This window comes from Oncorhynchus keta, chromosome 2, assembly GCF_023373465.1.
Source record: "Oncorhynchus keta strain PuntledgeMale-10-30-2019 chromosome 2, Oket_V2, whole genome shotgun sequence".
Lineage (NCBI taxonomy): Eukaryota > Metazoa > Chordata > Actinopteri > Salmoniformes > Salmonidae > Oncorhynchus > Oncorhynchus keta.
Window position 1 is genome coordinate 24,074,164 of NC_068422.1, and position 18,663 is coordinate 24,092,826.

General features: G+C 42.9%; 1 protein-coding gene across 1 annotated transcript in view; it reads left to right on the forward strand.

The window, feature by feature from the left end:
- Positions 1 to 495: 495 nt before the first annotated feature.
- Positions 496 to 18,663, forward strand: part of LOC118398285 (microcephalin) — a 61,336-nt gene continuing 43,168 nt past the window's right edge. Inside the window, exons 1-4 of the mRNA XM_035793478.2 lie at positions 496 to 514; positions 662 to 706; positions 16,715 to 16,782; positions 16,873 to 16,964. Coding sequence (XP_035649371.1) covers positions 16,740 to 16,782; positions 16,873 to 16,964 — 135 coding nt within the window. The 5' untranslated portion in view covers positions 496 to 514; positions 662 to 706; positions 16,715 to 16,739. The remainder of the gene's footprint in view (positions 515 to 661; positions 707 to 16,714; positions 16,783 to 16,872; positions 16,965 to 18,663) is intronic.

Genomic DNA, 18,663 nt, shown 5'->3' on the forward strand with positions numbered 1-18,663 from the left:
GTTCAGGGGCAGAACGACAGATTTGTACCTTGTCAGCTCGGGGGTTTGAACTCGCAACCTTGCGGTTATTAGTCCAATGCTCTCACCACTAGGCTACCCTGCCGCCCCAAATGTGGCAACTATTTATGCAAATGAGTGCATTCATATCCAAAAGAATGATTAATTAGAATGATAGTCAGGCAGGTATTGTGATTCCAGATGCCAGTGTTGCATGGATAATTTAGAACAATCAACTCCATCACCCAGCCTCACCAGCCTTTCATAGTATGCTTTTGAGACGTGCCAACGAAATACATTTTTAACTAAATTAACATGCAGGCCTATTCTTACTTCAGCAGCATCATCATACCCAAATAATATGTGTCAGACACTCTTGTCATCCTCACTGTTTTATCAACAAAAAAAATGCATTGTTTCGCAGAGATATTAGTTGAAACACAAAACAGCTTGTCAGGTGTCTGGGGACATCAGATAGTGAAAGCTAGAATGAGGAGAGGAGATTATATCCAGAGGGGTAGGCTATGGCTTCAAAAGATATTGTTCTCATAAATGCTGTATCGTGATCTTGTTAAAAGACCCACAAATCTAGCTAGCTAATAATGTACATTACTGTATATTTCAGACCAACCAATGACAGGTTCGTACGTCTTCTATTTCCCAGCATGCCTTGTGTCATAAAATTACACCCGCGGAAAGTCTCAAGATTGTAAGTATCGAAAAGTGTTTTTTTTTTAAAGCCATACCGTTTTAGTACATTCTTTATAAAAGTAACTGGCTGGATGACAGTCCTGGATCTGTTTGAAATTGTCGACACACTCAGTCGGAATATACTAGCTAAATTGCTTTGTTTAGCTAGAGTAGCTAGCCAACGTTAGCACTCATACCTTTTTGTCAAGTTGCTAAGTATCATGGTACGATTTGCACTCACACGCTAGGAAGTTAGCTAACTCCTCGGACTCAATGTTATGTGAATTTGCTAGCCGTCAAAGAAATACGTAAACGTTAATGTTATACCACAGACAGAATGAGTTGTATAAATCTTTGGTTACACTTTCGAGTTCTTGGTTTGAGTATGCTATCTAGGGGAGACTGAATTACATTGGTTTTTGATTAGAACATGCTAATATTAACGTGGAATTGAAAGCGTTTTAGCATCAAATCAAACTATGTCGCATGCGCCGAATTCAACAAGTGTAGACCTTAACGTGAAGTCCTTAACCAACAGTGCAGAAGAGTTAAGAAAATATTTACCAAATAAACTAAAGTAACATAACAATCACGAGGCTATATGCCATAATTTCTCTCCCCCCTTCTAATTTTCTTAGTATTTGACTCTAGCCACAAAATTATCTGTGGCACACATCAGAGTGAAATACTAAAAAAAAGAACACATTTCACGTCAGGATAGGCAACCGAAATGAATAATGAATGTATGTGTGTTATATTAAACAGAGGGAGTAAAATGTTGGCAAGCAATAAATGGCTGAATTATTATCCTTACACTTTCAAAAATACTAGTCGAATAAGACATGGGAGAGATGACGCATTTTGTCAAAGAGATTTATTTATAGACTAATACAGATCAGTAGCGGATTTAGGTACTGGCGACATGGGCGGGCGCGGGTGCTTGAAGTTAGGGTTCGCCCAGGGCGCTATACAAGCTAGAACTCTATGATTAGTATGTGTGGATAGAAAACACTCAGACGTTTATAAAACTGGTTAAATCACGGCTGTGACTATTACAGAAAGTGCGTTTCATCGAAAAGTGCAGGAAAATCTGATCACTGAAAGTGGAAAAATATATAGGGCTGAGGTTGCAGTACCTACAGCTTCCACACGATGTCAACAGTCTTGTCATTTGCCAATTCTTTGTTTCTTGGTCAAACGAACAAGAGACAGGCTTTTTCTTCAGGTCTCCGGCCGGATATTTTGGTTGAGAAATACACGGACAGTATTTCAAGACGGACCCCTATAGAAAACACTTTGTCTCGTGATTAATTTGATCGCTTATTAACGTTTACTAATACCTAAAGTTGCATTACAAAAGTATTTCGAAGTGTTTTGGGAAAGTTTATCGTAGACTTTTAGAATTTTAAAAAATGACGTTACGTTATGAAACGCTATTTTTTTTCCCGTTTATCACACCGTCTTCATAGATCGATATCTAGGCTATATATGGACCGATTTAATCGAAAAAAAGACCCAATAGTGATTATGGGACATCTAGGAGTGCCAACAAAGAAGATGGTCAAAGGTAATGAATGTTTTATATTTTATTTGTGCGGTTTGTGTAGCGCCGACTATGCTAATTATTTTGTTTACGTCCCCTGCGGGTCTTTTGGGGTGTTACATGCTATCAGATAATAGCTTCTCATGCTTTCGCTGAAAAGCATTTTAAAAATCTGACTTGTTGCCTGGATTCACAACGAGTGTAGCTTTAATTCAATACCCTGCATGTGTATTTTAATGAACGTTTGAGTTTTAACTAATACGATTCGCATTTAGCGTAGCGCATTTGCATTTCCAGAGCTCTAGATGGGACGCCTTAAAGGTCTTGCTCACATCAGCTATCGAGTGCGTTATCACACAGTCATCCAGAACAGCTGGTGCTCTCGTGTATGCGTTAGTGTTTCTTGCCTCGACGCGATCATAAAAGGCATTTAGTTTGTCTGGTAGGCTCACGTTTACTGGTCAGCTCATGTCTGGGTTTCCCTTTGTAGTCCGTAATAGTTTTCAAGCCCTGTCACATCTGACGAGCGTCAGAGCCGGTGTAGTAGGATTCAATCTTAATCCTGTATTGATGCTTTGCTTGTTTGATGGTTCGTCTGAGGGTATAGCAGGATTTCTTATGGGCGTCCGGATAAGTGTTCCGCTCCTTGAAAGCGGCAGCTCTAGCCTTTAGCTTGATGCGGATGTTGCCTGTAATCCATGGCTTCTGGTTGCGATATGTATGTACGGTCACTGTGGGGATGATGTCATCAATGCACTTATTGATGAAGCCAATGACTGAGGTGGTATTATACTCAATGCCATTGGATGAATCCCGGAACATATTCCAGTCTGTGCTAGCGAAACAGTCCTTTAGCGTAGCATCCACGTCATCTTACCACTTCTGTATTGAGTGAGTCTCTGGTACTTCCTGCTTTAGTTTTTGCTTGTAAGCAGGAATCTAGAGGATATAATTATGGTCATATTTGCCAAATATAGGGCCGGGGAGAGCTTTGTATGAAACTAATGTTTTTCTACAATCATGAAACTCTCATGGGCTCTGCAGAAATTGAGAGGACAGTGAGCAAAACATTGCATCCGGATCAGCCCAATTGTTTAATATTGTGTGTATTATTTTTTCCTGACAACTTAAATCTATAATTCCCTTGCCCAACAATTTTCATGTCGAGCCCTGTGTAACATAAAAAAAAAAAAGTACTGCATGGTTTACTGGTGCGATTGAATGCAGCATTGCTGTTTGGTGCATTCAAAATGTATTGTCGTTGAGTGGCAGCCAAGTTGGCTTGGGCAGAGTACTGGGGTATTTGGAAATAGCCATGGGATGGTTTTCAATATCGTTGAAAAAGAAAAAAAACTAAACGTTTTTCCTTACATTTGGAAATTAACAATTGAAGTAAATACCTGCAGTCAAATTGTGCAATACGTTAGGAGATCAAACAGATTATTTTTCATTTCACCGGTCATATTATTTTACAGTATGAAGCTTACCATAGTTTTCCAGAACAGTTGAGCCAGTCAAGTGTTTTTGTCAATAGCACAATGGAGAAAGCGGGAGCAGGTGAGTCCAGCTGTGTATTGACGGGTTGCGTTTTACCTTGAAAGTCGTGTTTTTTTGTGAGTGATCATGCATATATAGAGTGGGGCAAAAAGTATTTAGTCAGCCACCAATTGTGCAAGTTCTCCCACTTAAAAAGATGAGAGAGGCCTGTAATTTTCATCATAGGTACACTTCAACTATGACAGACAAAATGGAGGGAAAAAATCCAGAAAATCCAGAAAATGTTTAATGGATTTATTTTCAAATTATAGTGGAAAATAAGTATTTGGTCACCTACAAACAAGCAAGATTTCTGGCTCTCACAGACCTGTAACTTCTTCTTTAAGAGGCTCCTCTGTCCTCCACTCGTTACCTGTATTAATGGCACCTGTTTGAACTTGTTATCAGTATAAAAGACACCTGTCCAAAACCTCAAACAGTCACACTCCAAACTTCACTATGGCCAAGACCAAAGAGCTGTCAAAGGACACCAGAAACAAAATTGTAGACCTGCACCAGGCTGGGAATACTGAATCTGCAATAGGTAAGCAGCTTGGGTTGAACTGTGGGAGCAATTATTAGGAAATGGAAGACATACAAGGCCACTGATAATCTCTCTTGATCTGGGGCTCCAAGCAAGATCTCACCCCATGGGGTCAAAGTGATCACAAGAACAGTGAGCAAAAATCCCAGAACCACACGGGGGGACCTAGTGAATGACCTGCAGAGAGCTGGGACCAAAGTATCAAAGCCTACCGTCAGCAAGGGCATTGAAGATGAAACATGACTGGGTCTTTCAGCATGACAATGATCCCAAACACACACCCCGGGCAACGAAGGAGTGGCTTCGTAAGAAGCATTTGAAGGCCCTGGAGTGGCCTAGCCAGTCTCCAGATCTCAACCCCATAGAAAATCTTTGGAGGGAGTTCAAAGTCCGTGTTGCCCAGCAACAGCCCCAAAACATCACTGCTCTAGAGGAATGGGCCAAAATACCAGCAACAGTGTGTGAAAACCTTGTGAAGACTTACAGAAAACGTTTGACCTCTGTCATTGCCAACAAAGGGTATATAACAAGTATTGAGAAACTTTTGTTATTGACCAAATACTTATTTTCCACCATAATTTGCAAATTCATTAAAAATCCTACAATGTGATTTTCTGCATTTTTTTCCTTCTCATTTTGTCTGTCATAGATGAAGTGTACCTATGATGAAAATTACAGGCCTCTCTCATATTTTTAAGTGTGAGAACTTGCACAATTGGTGGCTGACTAAATACTTTTTTGCCCCACTGTAGTTTTCCTTCACAGAAAATACATTAGTGCAACACATTCGGCAGATGACAACAGAAGTGCAACAGTATTTGACTGTCAGCCACACAAGTAAATGAGCCTACAATGAAAAAGCAAGACATTTTTTTGCAAAAAACCTAGGTATGGCCATCCTATTTCTAATGTTTATCATAGCAATAATGTAAACAGCTTTGTTTCCTAATGTTTTGCTTAAAGTTTATCTTGCATTTTACCAAGAAAAGTAGGCTGGCTACACTGAGAAAAGGATGGAGAAAAGTCATGGAAAAAGTACCCAATTGTCATACTTAAGTAATTTTCGATTAACATATCTTTACTTTTACTCAAGTAAAAGTGAGTCACCCAGTAAAATACTACTTTAGTAAAAATATTTGTTTTTAAATGTACTTAAGTATCAAAAGTAAATGTAATTGCTCAAATATACTTACAGTTGAAGTCGGAAGTTTATAAACACCTTAGCCAAATACATTTAAATTAAGTTTTTCCCAATTCTTGACATTTAATCCTAATAAAAATTACCTGTTTTAGGTCAGTTAGGATGACCACTTTATTTTAAGAATGGGAAATGTCAGAATAATAGTAGAGTGATTTATTTGAGCTTTTATTTCTCATCACATTCCCAGTGGGTCAGAAGTTTACATACACTCAATTAGCATTTGGTAGCATTGCCTTTAAGTTGATTAACTTGGGTCAAACGTTTTGGGTAGCCTTCCACAAGCTTCCCACAATAAGTTGGGTGAATTTTGACCCATTCCTCCTGACAAAGTGAGTCAGGTTTGTAGGCCTCCTTGTTCGCACACGCTTTTTCAGCTCTGCCCACACGTTTTCTATAGGATTGAGGTCAGGGCTTTGTACATTGACTTTGTTGTCCTCAAGCCATTTTGCCACAACTTTGGAAGTATGGTTGGGGTCATTGTCCATTTGGAAGACCCATTTGCAACCAAGCTTTAACTTCCTGACTGATGTCTGGAGATGTTGCTTCAGTATATCCACATAATTTCCTCATGATGCCATCTATTTTGTGAAGTGCACCAGTCCCTCCTGCAGCAAAGCACCCCCACAACATGATGCTGCCACCCCCCGTTCTTCATGGTGGGATGGTGTTCTTTGGCGTGCAAGCCTCCCCTTTTTTCCCTCCAAACATAACAATGGTCATTATGGCCAAACAATTCTATTTTTGTTTCATCAGACCAGAAGGCATTTCTCCAAAAAGTATGATCTTTGTCCCCATGTGCCGTTGCAAACAGTCATCTGGCTTTTTAATCGTGGTTTTGGAACAGTGGCTTCATCCTTGCTTAGTGGCCTTTCAGTTTATGTCAATATAGGACTCACTGTACTGTGGATATAGACACTTTTGTATCTGTTTCCTTCAGAATCTTCACAAGGTCCTTTGCTGTTGTTCTGGTATTGACTTGAACTTTTTGCACCAAAGTATGTTCATCTCTAGGAGACAGAACGCGTCTCCTTCCTGAGCGGTATGACAGCTGCGTGGTCCCATGGTGTTTATACTTGCATACTATTGTTTGTACAGATGAACGTGGTACCTTCAGGCATTTGGAAATTGCTCCCAAGGATGAAGGGCTACAATTTTTTTCTGAGGTCTTGGCTGATTTCTTTTGATTTTCCCATGATGTCAAGCAAAGAGGCACTGAGTTTGAAGGTAGGCCTTGAAATACATTCACAGGTACACCTCCAATTGACTCAAATGATGTAAATCAGAAGCTTCTGAAGCCATAACATTTTCTGGTATTTTCCAAGCTGTTTAAAGGCACAGTCAACTTATGTAAACTTCTGACCCACTGGAATTGTGAAATAATCTGTCTGTAAACAATTGTTGGAAAAATGACTTGTGTCATGCACAGAGTAGATGTCCTAACCGACTTGCCAAAACTGTAGTGTGTTAACAAGGAATTTGTGGAGTGATTGAAAAACTAGTTTTCGTGACTCCAACCTAAGTGTATGTGAACTTCTGACTTCAACTGTAAGTATTAGAAGTAAACATATAAATTGTTTCATATTCCTTATATTAAGCAAACCAGACAGCACCATTTAATAGAATTTTTCTTTTTCTTTACGGGTAACCAGGGGCATACTCCAACACTCAGACATAATTTAATATGTGTTTAGTGCAGGCCTGGGCAAAGGCATACAGCCACTGGCCTGATTCAATACGGCCTGCGGAATCATACTCAGATCACATAAATAATTTGGGATTAGTAAAGTTTTGAAAAATGTATTTGTTATTCAAATAAAAGGCCCAATGAATACTTGCCTTTGTGTAATGATTTAACTCCCACCCCTTGTGAGACATCTATTTTGAAGGCACGTATAAATAACTGCACGAGGACAGACAGTGACTGACCGGCTGACACATGCGTCACAGTTACAAATAATAGCGAGCTAGAAATTGTGCAAAAATGAGTTTTTCAAAGAAATGGAAAGTAGACAGTGAATGTAGGGTGTTCCAGCAAGAGTGGGCATCGAAATATTTCTTCATTGAGGTATCAGGGACAGTTGTGTGCTAAGTTGTTGATATCTTACGAGGCATAACCCCAGACTTTCAAATGACAAAGGAGCTTGCTTCAGTGTAGTCAATGAAGAACACAACCACAGGGAAATATTAGTTGGAGGAGGTTAATAAGTGTGTGGCAAAGCTGGGACTGAGTTTTAAAAAGTTATCCAGCGTGACCACTGTTGGGTGCCCAAACTTGACAGGAAAAAATGTTGGCCTTTTGAAAAGGATACAAGATCAAGTTGCTGAGCTCAACCCAGATCAGAAAATTATTTCCTGCATTGGATTATTCATCAGGAGGTGCTCTGTAAATGTGTTGTGGATACAGTCACTAAAGTTATTTAGTTTGTCTCACTGTTGGAAGAGACCACGTCAGGTCATGCAGATCTCCCCTACCACACAAACATGAGAGATGGCTGAGTTTGGGGAAGGTGCTTAAAAGGGTGTGGGGCCTGATGTCGGTGCTTTCTGAGTTTTTGCATATGAAAGATAAAGAATGGTTGGCTGATTATTTTGCCTTCACTGTGGACATCATGGCCCTCATGAATGAACTGATTTCCAAACTACAAGGGAAGGGCCTTTTTGCATATCAGATGTACAGCCTTGTCAAAGCCTTCAAGGGAAAATTACTCCTCCTGTCCCACCAAGTAGAAGCCAATAATCTCATTCACCTTCCGACACTACTAGTCGGTTCCCTATCAGATGACCAGCGGGAGAAGTATACATTGCTGCTGCGTGCTTTGAACGGTGAGTTTTCTTGTCGTTTTGAGGATTTCAAAGTGTTGGAAAATGACATGCTGTTGGTTTCCTCTCCTTTCACCTTCAGTGTGGATAACGCTTCCACTGACCTGCAACTTGAGCTTATCGATCTTCAGTCTGATGCAGTGCTTGGGAACTATTCAAAACAATGTCACTGACGAAGTTCTATGTGTCTCTCGGAACAAAACTTTCTAAAGATTAGGAGTCATGCTCAGAAGATGCTTGTACTGTTTGAGTCAATCTATGCATGTGAATAGACATGTTCAGTGACGAAATACACTGCTCAAAAAAATAAAGGGTACACTAAAATAACACATCCTAGATCTGAATGAATGAAATATTCTTATTAAATACTTTTTTCTTTACATAGTTGAATGTGCTGACAACAAAATCACACAAATGATCAATGGAAATCAAATTTATCCAACTTTGATGTAATGTCCTTAAAACAAGTCAAAATGAGGCTCAGTAGTGTATGTTGCCTTCACGTATGACCTCCCTACAACGCCTGGGCATGCTCCTGATGAGGTGGCGGATGGCCTCCTGAGGGATCTCCTCCCAGACCTGGACTAAAGCATCCGGCAACTCCTGGACAGTCTGTGGTGCAACGTGGCATTGGCGGATGGAGCGAGACATGACGTCCCAGATGTGCTCAATTGGATTCAGGTCTGGGGAACGGGCGGGCCAGTCCATAGCATCAATGCCTTCCTCTTGCAGGAACTGCTGACACTCCAGCCACTCTTGCATTAGGAGGAACCCAGGGCCAACCGCACCAGCATATGGTCTCACAAGGGGTCTGAGGATCTCATATTCGGTACATAATGGCAGTCAGGCTACCTCTGGCGAGCACATGGAGGGCTGTGCGCCCCCCCCCCACACCATTTAAAAAAATCTTTGTTTAACTAGGCAAGTCAGTTAACTTGTTGGGGACTAGGGTTCCAACTTTGGAACACCCCCCCCCACACGTTCAGCTGGAAGGTGGCGCATGGAACGCAAAAATATTCCTAAAAATATTTAACCTCCATACATTAACAAGTCCAATGGCTCAAATGAAAGATAAACACCTTGTTTATCTACCCAGCAAGTCAGATTTCTAATTTGGCTAATTTGCATAGCCAAGTCGAAAAAAATATGCAATCAACAAACGCAGGATTAAAATAAAAATAATGCACTAACCTTTTGAAATCTTCATCAGATGACAGTAATATAACATGTTACACAGTACATTTGTTTTTTTTTTCAATAATATGCTATATATATCCATAAATCTCTTTTTACAATGATGCATCGTTCAAAAAATGCTATTCAAATGTCCTGAGAAATGACGATAGCTCCGGCAGATAACGTCAGCTAACAAGGAATACACATCATAAACTTTGACTCAATATGCATGTTCTACATATATATAGTTAGATACACTTCTTCTGAATGCAATCGCTGTGTTACATTTATTTTTAACGTTACAGGTTTCGTTCACTAGGCTATACTATGAGACAGTGCTCAAAAAGTAGCATTATGGCTCCTCTATCTTGGAGTCCACATAAACCCAAATTTACCACATAAATATTCCCTTACCTTTGCTGTTCTTCCATCAAAAGACCTGGAAGGAATTATACTTACCAAAACAGCGTTTAGTTTTGCAGTCTGTGTCTTTCGGTTCTCAAAAACGACACATTTCGGTTGAAATGTAGCCAAAAGTCAAGTGGATGCGCACCAAAACGTCGAACTTACATATTATATGTCGATTAAACTTGTCAAACTAACTTCATAATCAAGCTTTAACATGTTATAAAGGTGTACAGCAATCGTGAGGACGAACAGAAACACAGGCACCGTTTAATCGATCTTGGAAAAAAGACAGGACTTGACCTGATGTACTGGCCTGTCTCCTGGTAGTGCCTCCATGCTCTGGACACTACGCTGACAGACACAGCATCCTGGATGAGCTGCACTACCTGAGCCACTTGTAGATTCCGTCTCATGCTACCACGAGAGTGAAAGCACCACCAGCATTCAAAAGTGACCAAAACATCAGCCAGGAAGCATATGAACCGGCGCCGATAGAGATGGCCGCCTCGCTTCGCGTTCCTAGGAAACTATGCAGTTTTTTTACGTGTTATTTCTTACATTAGTACCCCAGGTCATCTTAGGTTTCATTACATACAGTCGTGAAGAACTACTGAATATAAGATCAGCGTCAACTCACCATCAGTACGACCAAGAATATGATTTTCGCGACGCGGATCCTGTGTTCTGCCTTTCAAACAGGACAACGGAATGGATCCCATGCGGCGATCCAAAACGACTCCGAAAAAGAGAGAAACGAGGCGGTCTTCTGGTCAGACTCCGGAGACGGGCACATTGTGCACCACTCCCTAGCATTCTTAACGCCAATGTCCAGTCTCTTGACAACAAGGTTGATGAAATCCGAGCAAGGGTAGCATTCCAGAGGGACATCAGAGACTGTAACGTTCTTTGCTTCACGGAAACATGGCTCACTGGAGATACGCTATAGGAGGCGGTACAGCCAGCGGGTTTCTCCACGCATCGCGCCGATAGAAACAAACATCTTTCTGGTAAGAAGAGGGGCGGGGGCGTATGCCTTATGGCTAACGAGACATGGTGTGATGAAAGAAACATACAGGAACTCAAATCCTTCTGTTCACCTGATTTTAGAATTCCTCACAATCAAGTGTCGACCACATTATCTACCAAGAGAATTATCTTCGATTATAATCACAGCCGTATACCCCCCCCCCAAGCAGACACATCGACGGCTCTGAACGAACTTTATTTGACTCTTTGCAAACTGGAATCCATTTATCCGGAGGCTGCATTCATTGTAGCTGGAGATTTTAACAAGGCTAATCTGAAAGCAAGACTCCCTAAATTTTTATCAGCATATCGATTGCGCAACCAGGGGTGGAAAAACCTTGGATCATTGTTACTCTAACTTCCGAGACGCATATAAGGCCCTGCCCCGCCCTCCTTTCGGAAAAGCTGACCACGACTCCATTTTGTTGATCCCTGCCTACAGACAGAAACTAAAAAAAGAAGCTCCCACGCTTAGGTCTGTCCAACGCTGGTCAGACCAAGCTGACGCCACACTCCAAGACTGCTTCCATCACGTGGACTGGGATATGTTTCTCATTGCGTCAGATAACAACATTGACGAATACGCTGATTCGGTGTGCGAGTTCATTAGAACGTGCGTTGAAGATGTCGTTCCCATAGCAACGATTAAAACATTCCCTAACCAGAAACCGTGGATTGTTGGCAGCATTTGCGTGAAACTGAAAACGCGAACCACTGCTTTTAATCGGGGCAAGGTGACTGGTAACATGACCGAATACAAACAGTGCAGCTATTCCCTCCGCAAGGCTATCAAACAAGCTAAGCGTCAGTACAGAGACAAAGTAGAATCTCAATTCAACGGCTCAGACACAAGAGGCATGTGTACAGTCAATCACGGACTACAAGAAGAAAACCAGCCCAGTCACGGACCAGTATGTCTTGCTCCCAGGCAGACTAAATAACTTTTTTGCCCGCTTTGAGGACAATACAGTGCCACTGACACGGCCTGCAACGGAAACATGCGGACTCTCCTTCATTGCAGCCGAGGTGAGTAAGACATTTAAACGTGTTAACCCTCGCAAGGCTGCAGGCCCAGACTGCATCCCCCGCCGCGCCCTCAGAGCATGCGCAGACCAGCTGGCCGGTGTGTTTACGGACATATTCAATCAATCCCTATACCAGTCTGCTGTTCCCACATGCTTCAAGAGGGCCACCATTGTTCCTGTTCCCAAGAAAGCTAAGGTAACTGAGCTAAACGACTACCGCCCCGTAGCACTCACTTCCGTCATCATGAAGTGCTTTGAGAGTCTAGACAAGGACCATATCACCTCCACCCTACCTGACACCCTAGACCCACTCCAATTTGCTTACTGCCCAAATAGGTCCACAGACGATGCAATCTCAACCACACTGCACACTGCCCTAACCCATCTGGACAAGAGGAATACCTATGCGAGAATGCTGTTCATCGACTACAGCTCGGCATTCAACACCATAGTACCCTCCAAGCTAGTCATCAAGCTCGAGACCCTGGGTCTCGACCCCGCCCTGTGCAACTGGGTACTGGACTTCCTGACGGGCCGCCCCCAGGTGGTGAGGGTAGGCACCAACATCTCCACCCCGCTGATCCTCAACACTGGGGCCCCACAAGGGTGCGTTCTGAGCCCTCTCCTGTACTCCCTGTTCACCCACGACTGCGTGGCCACGCACGCCTCCAACTCAATCATGAAGTTTGCGGACGACACAACAGTGGTAGGCTTGATTACCAACAACGACGAGACGGCCTACAGGGAGGAGGTGAGGGCCCTCGGAGTGTGGTGTCAGGAATATAACCTCACACTCAACGTCAACAAAACTAAGGAGATGATTGTGGACTTCAGGAAACAGCAGAGGGAACACCCCCCTATCCATATCGATTGAACAGTAGTGGAGAGGGTAGCAAGTTTTAAGTTCCTCGACATACACATCACAGACAAACTGAATTGGTCCACTCACACAGACAGCATCGTGAAGAAGGCGCAGCAGCGCCTCTTCAACCTCAGGAGGCTGAAGAAATTCGGCTTGTCACCAAAAGCACTCACAAACTTCTACAGATGCACAATCGAGAGCATCCTGGCGGGCTGTATCACCGCCTGGTACGGCAACTGCTCCGCCCACAACCGTAAGGCTCTCCAGAGGGTAGTGAGGTCTGCACAACGCATCACCGGGGGCAAACTACCTGCCCTCCAGGACACCTACACCACCCGATGTTACAGGAAGGCCATAAAGATCATCAAGGACAACAACCACCCGAGCCACTGCCTGTTCACCCCGCTATCATCCAGAAGGCGAGGTCAGTACAGGTGCATCAAAGCTGGAACCGAGAGACTAGAAGCTGTTTATTATCTCAAGGCCATCAGACTGTTAAACAGCCACCACTAACATTGAGTGGCTGCTGCCAACACACTGTCATTGACACTGACCCAACTCCAGCCACTTTAATAATGGGAATTGATGGGAAATGATGTAAAATATATCACTAGCCACTTTAAACAATGCTACCTTATATAATGTTACATACCCTACATTATTCATATCATATGCATACGTATATACTGTACTCTATATCATCCACTACATCCTTATGTAATACATGTATCACTAGCCACTTTAACTATGCCACTTTGTTTACATACTCATCTCATATGTATATACTGTACTCGATACCATCTACTGTATCTTGCCTATATCTTGTATCTTGCCTATGCTGCTCTGTACCATCACTCATTCATATATCTTTATGTACATATTCTTTATCCCCTTACACTGTGTATAAATTGTTAGTTAGATTACTTGTTGGTTATTACTGCATTGTCGGAACTAGAAGCACAAGCATTCCGCTACACTCGCATTAACATCTGCTAACCATGTGTATGTGACAAATAACATTTGATTTGCTAGGAACTGAGAAGTGGTCTGTGGTCATCACCTGCAGAACCACTCCTTTATTGGGGGTGTCTTGCTAATTGCATATAATTTCCACCTCTTGTCTATTCCATTTGCACAACAGCATGTGAAATGTATTGTCAATCAGTGTTGCTTCCTAAGTGGACCGTTTGATTTCACAGAAGTGTGATTGACTTGGAATTACATTGTGTTGTTTAAGTGTTCCCCTTATTTTTTTGAGCAGTGTATAACAAGTCAAGGCACAGATCATCTCTTACGGATTCTCACCTCAGCTATCCTGCGCATAGCGACGTCAGAAACTACTGACTCCACTGCTCTAGTCAATGCCCATCAGAGATGTCACTGATTGAGTAGTTTAAATGTAATGTTGAGCTCTTGTTTTTGTGCATACCCATTAACAAGAGTTCTGTCTGTGTACTTTTCCCTCCATGTAGTTCATTGCATGTTTAATAATGAAAATACCTAACAAAAGGAGAACATGGATGTGGGTTATTTCTGCACCTTCCCAATTACACCATAGATTTGTGTATAATCACGAGATGATCATGTCTGCGCACTAACAATGAGTCGTTTCCACACTACGTCAGATTTAGTCTTTTACAATTATGACATGTCACACTGTGCAATGTTACCAAATCATGATCTTGATATCAACCTGTACGATTTGCTTCAGTTTTGTCGTCATAACCTCGCATGCCAATCACAGAATATGTCAGCCGACGTAAGCTATGTCAACTGCAGCGGTGTATGTTCCATCAAAGCAGTGCAAGCCTCACTCATTACATATCCGCGAGTGAAGTGAGTTTGAAAATGCTGGAAGTATGCGTCTTAGAAATAGTTTTCACATGCATACTTCATATGCCTGAACTCAGAAAGAAATGGTCACTGTGGAAGAACATTTATTTTGATTTGCTGATTTTGTGACTACAACTGAGACTGCTCTTCTCTGTATCACGGAGGCGCTCCGCACTGCTAAAGCTAACTCTCTCACCTCTGCTCTCATCCTTCTAGACCTATCGGCTGCCTTCGATACTGTGAACCATCAGATCCTCCTCTCCACCCTCTCCGAGTTGGGCATCTCCGGCGCGGCCCACGCTTGGATTGCGTCCTACCTGACAGGTCGCTCCTACCAGGTGGCGTGGCGAGAATCTGTCTCCTCACCACGCGCTCTCACCACTGGTGTCCCCCAGGGCTCTGTTCTAGGCCCTCTCCTATTCTCGCTATACACCAAGTCACTTGGCTCTGTCATAACCTCACATGGTCTCTCCTATCATTGCTATGCAGACGACACACAATTAATCTTCTCCTTTCCCCCTTCTGATGACCAGGTGGCGAATCGTATCTCTGCATGTCTGGCAGACATATCAGTGTGGATGACGGATCACCACCTCAAGCTGAACCTCGGCAAGACGGAGCTGCTCTTCCTCCCGGGGAAGGACTGCCCGTTCCATGATCTCGCCATCACGGTTGACAACTCCATTGTGTCCTCCTCCCAGAGCGCTAAGAACCTTGGCGTGATCCTGGACAACACCCTGTCGTTCTCAACTAACATCAAGGCGGTGGCCCGTTCCTGTAGGTTCATGCTCAGACATCCGCAGAGTACGACCCTGCCTCACACAGGAAGCGGCGCAGGTCCTAATCCAGGCACTTGTCATCTCCCGTCTGGATTACTGCAACTCGCTGTTGGCTGGGCTCCCTGCCTGTGCCATTAAACCCCTACAACTCATCCAGAACGCCGCAGCCCGTCTGGTGTTCAACCTTCCCAAGTTCTCTCACGTCACCCCGCTCCTCCGCTCTCTCCACTGGCTTCCAGTTGAAGCTCGCATCCGCTAAAAGACCATGGTGCTTGCCTACGGAGCTGTGAGGGGAACGGCACCTCAGTACCTCCAGGCTCTGATCAGGCCCTACACCCAAACAAGGGCACTGCGTTCATCCACCTCTGGCCTGCTCGCCTCCCTACCACTGAGGAAGTACAGTTCCCGCTCAGCCCAGTCAAAACTGTTTGCTGCTCTGGCTCCCCAATGGTGGAATACACTCCCTCACGACGCCAGGACAGCGGAGTCAATCACCACCTTCCGGAGACACCTGAAACCCCACCTCTTTAAGGAATACCTAGGATAGGATAAAGTAATCCTTCTCACCCCCCTTAAAAGATTTAGATGCACTATTGTAAAGTGGCTGTTCCACTGGATGTCATAAGGTGAATGCACCAATTTGTAAGTCGCTCTGGATAAGAGCGTCTGCTAAATGACTTAAATGTAAATGTAAATGTACAAAATCCCGTTAGGTAGCCTAATTTTAAGATGTCATGTAGTAGGCTGAACAAGATAATTAGGGCCGTGTTCCTATTGGTCAGTCACCAGGATTGGCTCATAACACCAACCACACTAGGGCATACACGATAAAGGCTTGACATTTCTGAAGTTGCCAGAACTTTGTCGGAGCCTACGACCACACGTGTAGCTGTACTTAATCGGCAGACCTAGACCCTGTCACACTGAACAAGCCAAGTCATCCGACAACCATTTACTACCTAAGAGTTTGGGATGGCAAAATCGTGGCATAAGACCGCCAAAATCATAGCCGGCGGGCCTTAAGCGGTGCTTATAGCTGAGAAACTTTGGGATAAAACAGCATGTCTTGTTAATGCCTTAGATTCTGGAGAGCAAGCAAGCTAGCTAGCTAGCTAGCTAGCTAGCTATCTATGAGTTTCAGTTTGCATGTAGGTGTAGCCTTAACATTATATGTCATCAGATGGTTTGTTTCTTGCCAGAAGCACGTCCCCCGCAGCATTTTGCACTTTCCTTCCCTATATTTAACTTGGTTACTTATTTTTCTCTGATTGTAGGGAAATCCTTCAGTAAGAGATTAAAATGACCTCAAACAGTAGGCCTAACTGTGCTGCTATTCTAAAAGGTAAATTATGTGTACACCTTTCATGCTTTGAATAGCTTGCCTAACTAGCTACATGTGAATTAAGTATGGGGGTTTGATCTTTCCTCCTAGATGTTGTTGCCTACGTTGACGTGTGGTCATCAAGTAAAACAGAGAATTACTCTAGACCATTCATCCAGCAGCTGCAGGATATGGGAGTTGAGGTGAGTTACCCTTTTATACAGTGCCTTGCGAAAGTATTCGGCCCCCTTGAACTTTGCAACCTTTTGCCACATTTCAGGCTTCAAACATAAAGATATAAAACTGTATTTTTTGTGAAGAATCAACAACAAGTGGGACACAATCATGAAGTGGAACGACATTTATTGGATATTTCAAACTTTTTTAACAAATCAAAAACTGAAAAATTGGGCGTGCAAAATTATTCAGCCCCTTTACTTTCAGTGCAGCAAACTCTCCCCAGAAGTTCAGTGAGGATCTCTGAATGATCCAGTGTTGACCTAAATGACTAATGATGATAAATACAATCCACCTGTGTGAAATCAAGTCTCCGTATAAATGCACCTGCACTGTGATAGTCTCAGAGGTCCGTTAAAAGCGCAGAGAGCATCATGAAGAACAAGGAACACACCAGGCAGGTCCGAGATACTGTTGTGAAGAAGTTTAAAGCCGGATTTGGATACAAAAAGATTTCCCAAGCTTTAAACATCCCAAGGAGCACTGTGCAAGCGATAATATTGAAATGGAAGGAGTATCAGACCACTACAAATCTACCAAGATCTGGCCGTCCCTCTAAAACTTTCAGCTCATACAAGGAGAAGACTGATCAGAGATGCAGCCAAGAGGCCCATGATCATTCTGGATGAACTGCAGAGATCTACAGCTGAGGTGGGAGACTCTGTCCATAGGACAACAATCAGTCGTATATTGCACAAATCTGGCCTTTATGGAAGAGTGGCAAGAAGAAAGCCATTTCTTAAAGATATCCATAAAAAGTGTCATTTAAAGTTTGCCACAAGCCACCTGGGAGACACACCAAACATGTGGAAGAAGATGCTCTGGTCAGATGAAACCAAAATTGAACTTTTTGGCAACAATGCAAAACGTTATGTTTGGCGTAAAAGCAACACCCTGAACACACCATCCCCACTGTCAAACATGGTGGTGGCAGCATCATGGTTTGGGCCTGCTTTTCTTCAGCAGGGACAGGGAAGATGGTTAAAATTGATGGGAAGATGGATGGAGCCAAATACAGGACCATTCTGGAAGAAAACCTGATGGAGTCTGCAAAAGACCTGAGACTGGGACGGAGATTTGTCTTCCAACAAGACAATGATCCAAAACATAAAGCAAAATCTACAATGGAATGGTTCAAAAATAAACATATATCCAGGTGTTAGAATGGCCAAGTCAAAGTCCAGACCTGAATCCAATCGAGAATCTGTGGAAAGAACTGAAAACTGCTGTTCACAAATGCTCTCCATCCAACCTCACTGAGCTCGAGCTGTTTTGCAAGGAGGAATGGGAAAGAATTTCAGTCTCTCGATGTGCAAAACTGAGAGACATACCCCAAGCGACTTACAGCTGTAATCGCAGCAAAAGGTGGCGCTACAAAGTATTAACTTAAGGGGGCTGAATAATTTTGCACGCCCAATTTTTCAGTTTTTGATTTGTTAAAAAAGTTTGAAATATCCAATAAATGTCGTTCCACTTCATGATTGTGTCCCATTTTGTTGTTGATTCTTCACAAAAAAATACAGTTTTATATCTTTGTTTGAAGCCTGAAATGTGGCAAAAGGTCGCAAAGTTCAAGGGGGCCGAATACTTTCGCAAGGCACTGTAGCTACACTGCTAACTAACTACACAGAAGTTTGTTTTTACTATGTGCCGTTTCACATTGTG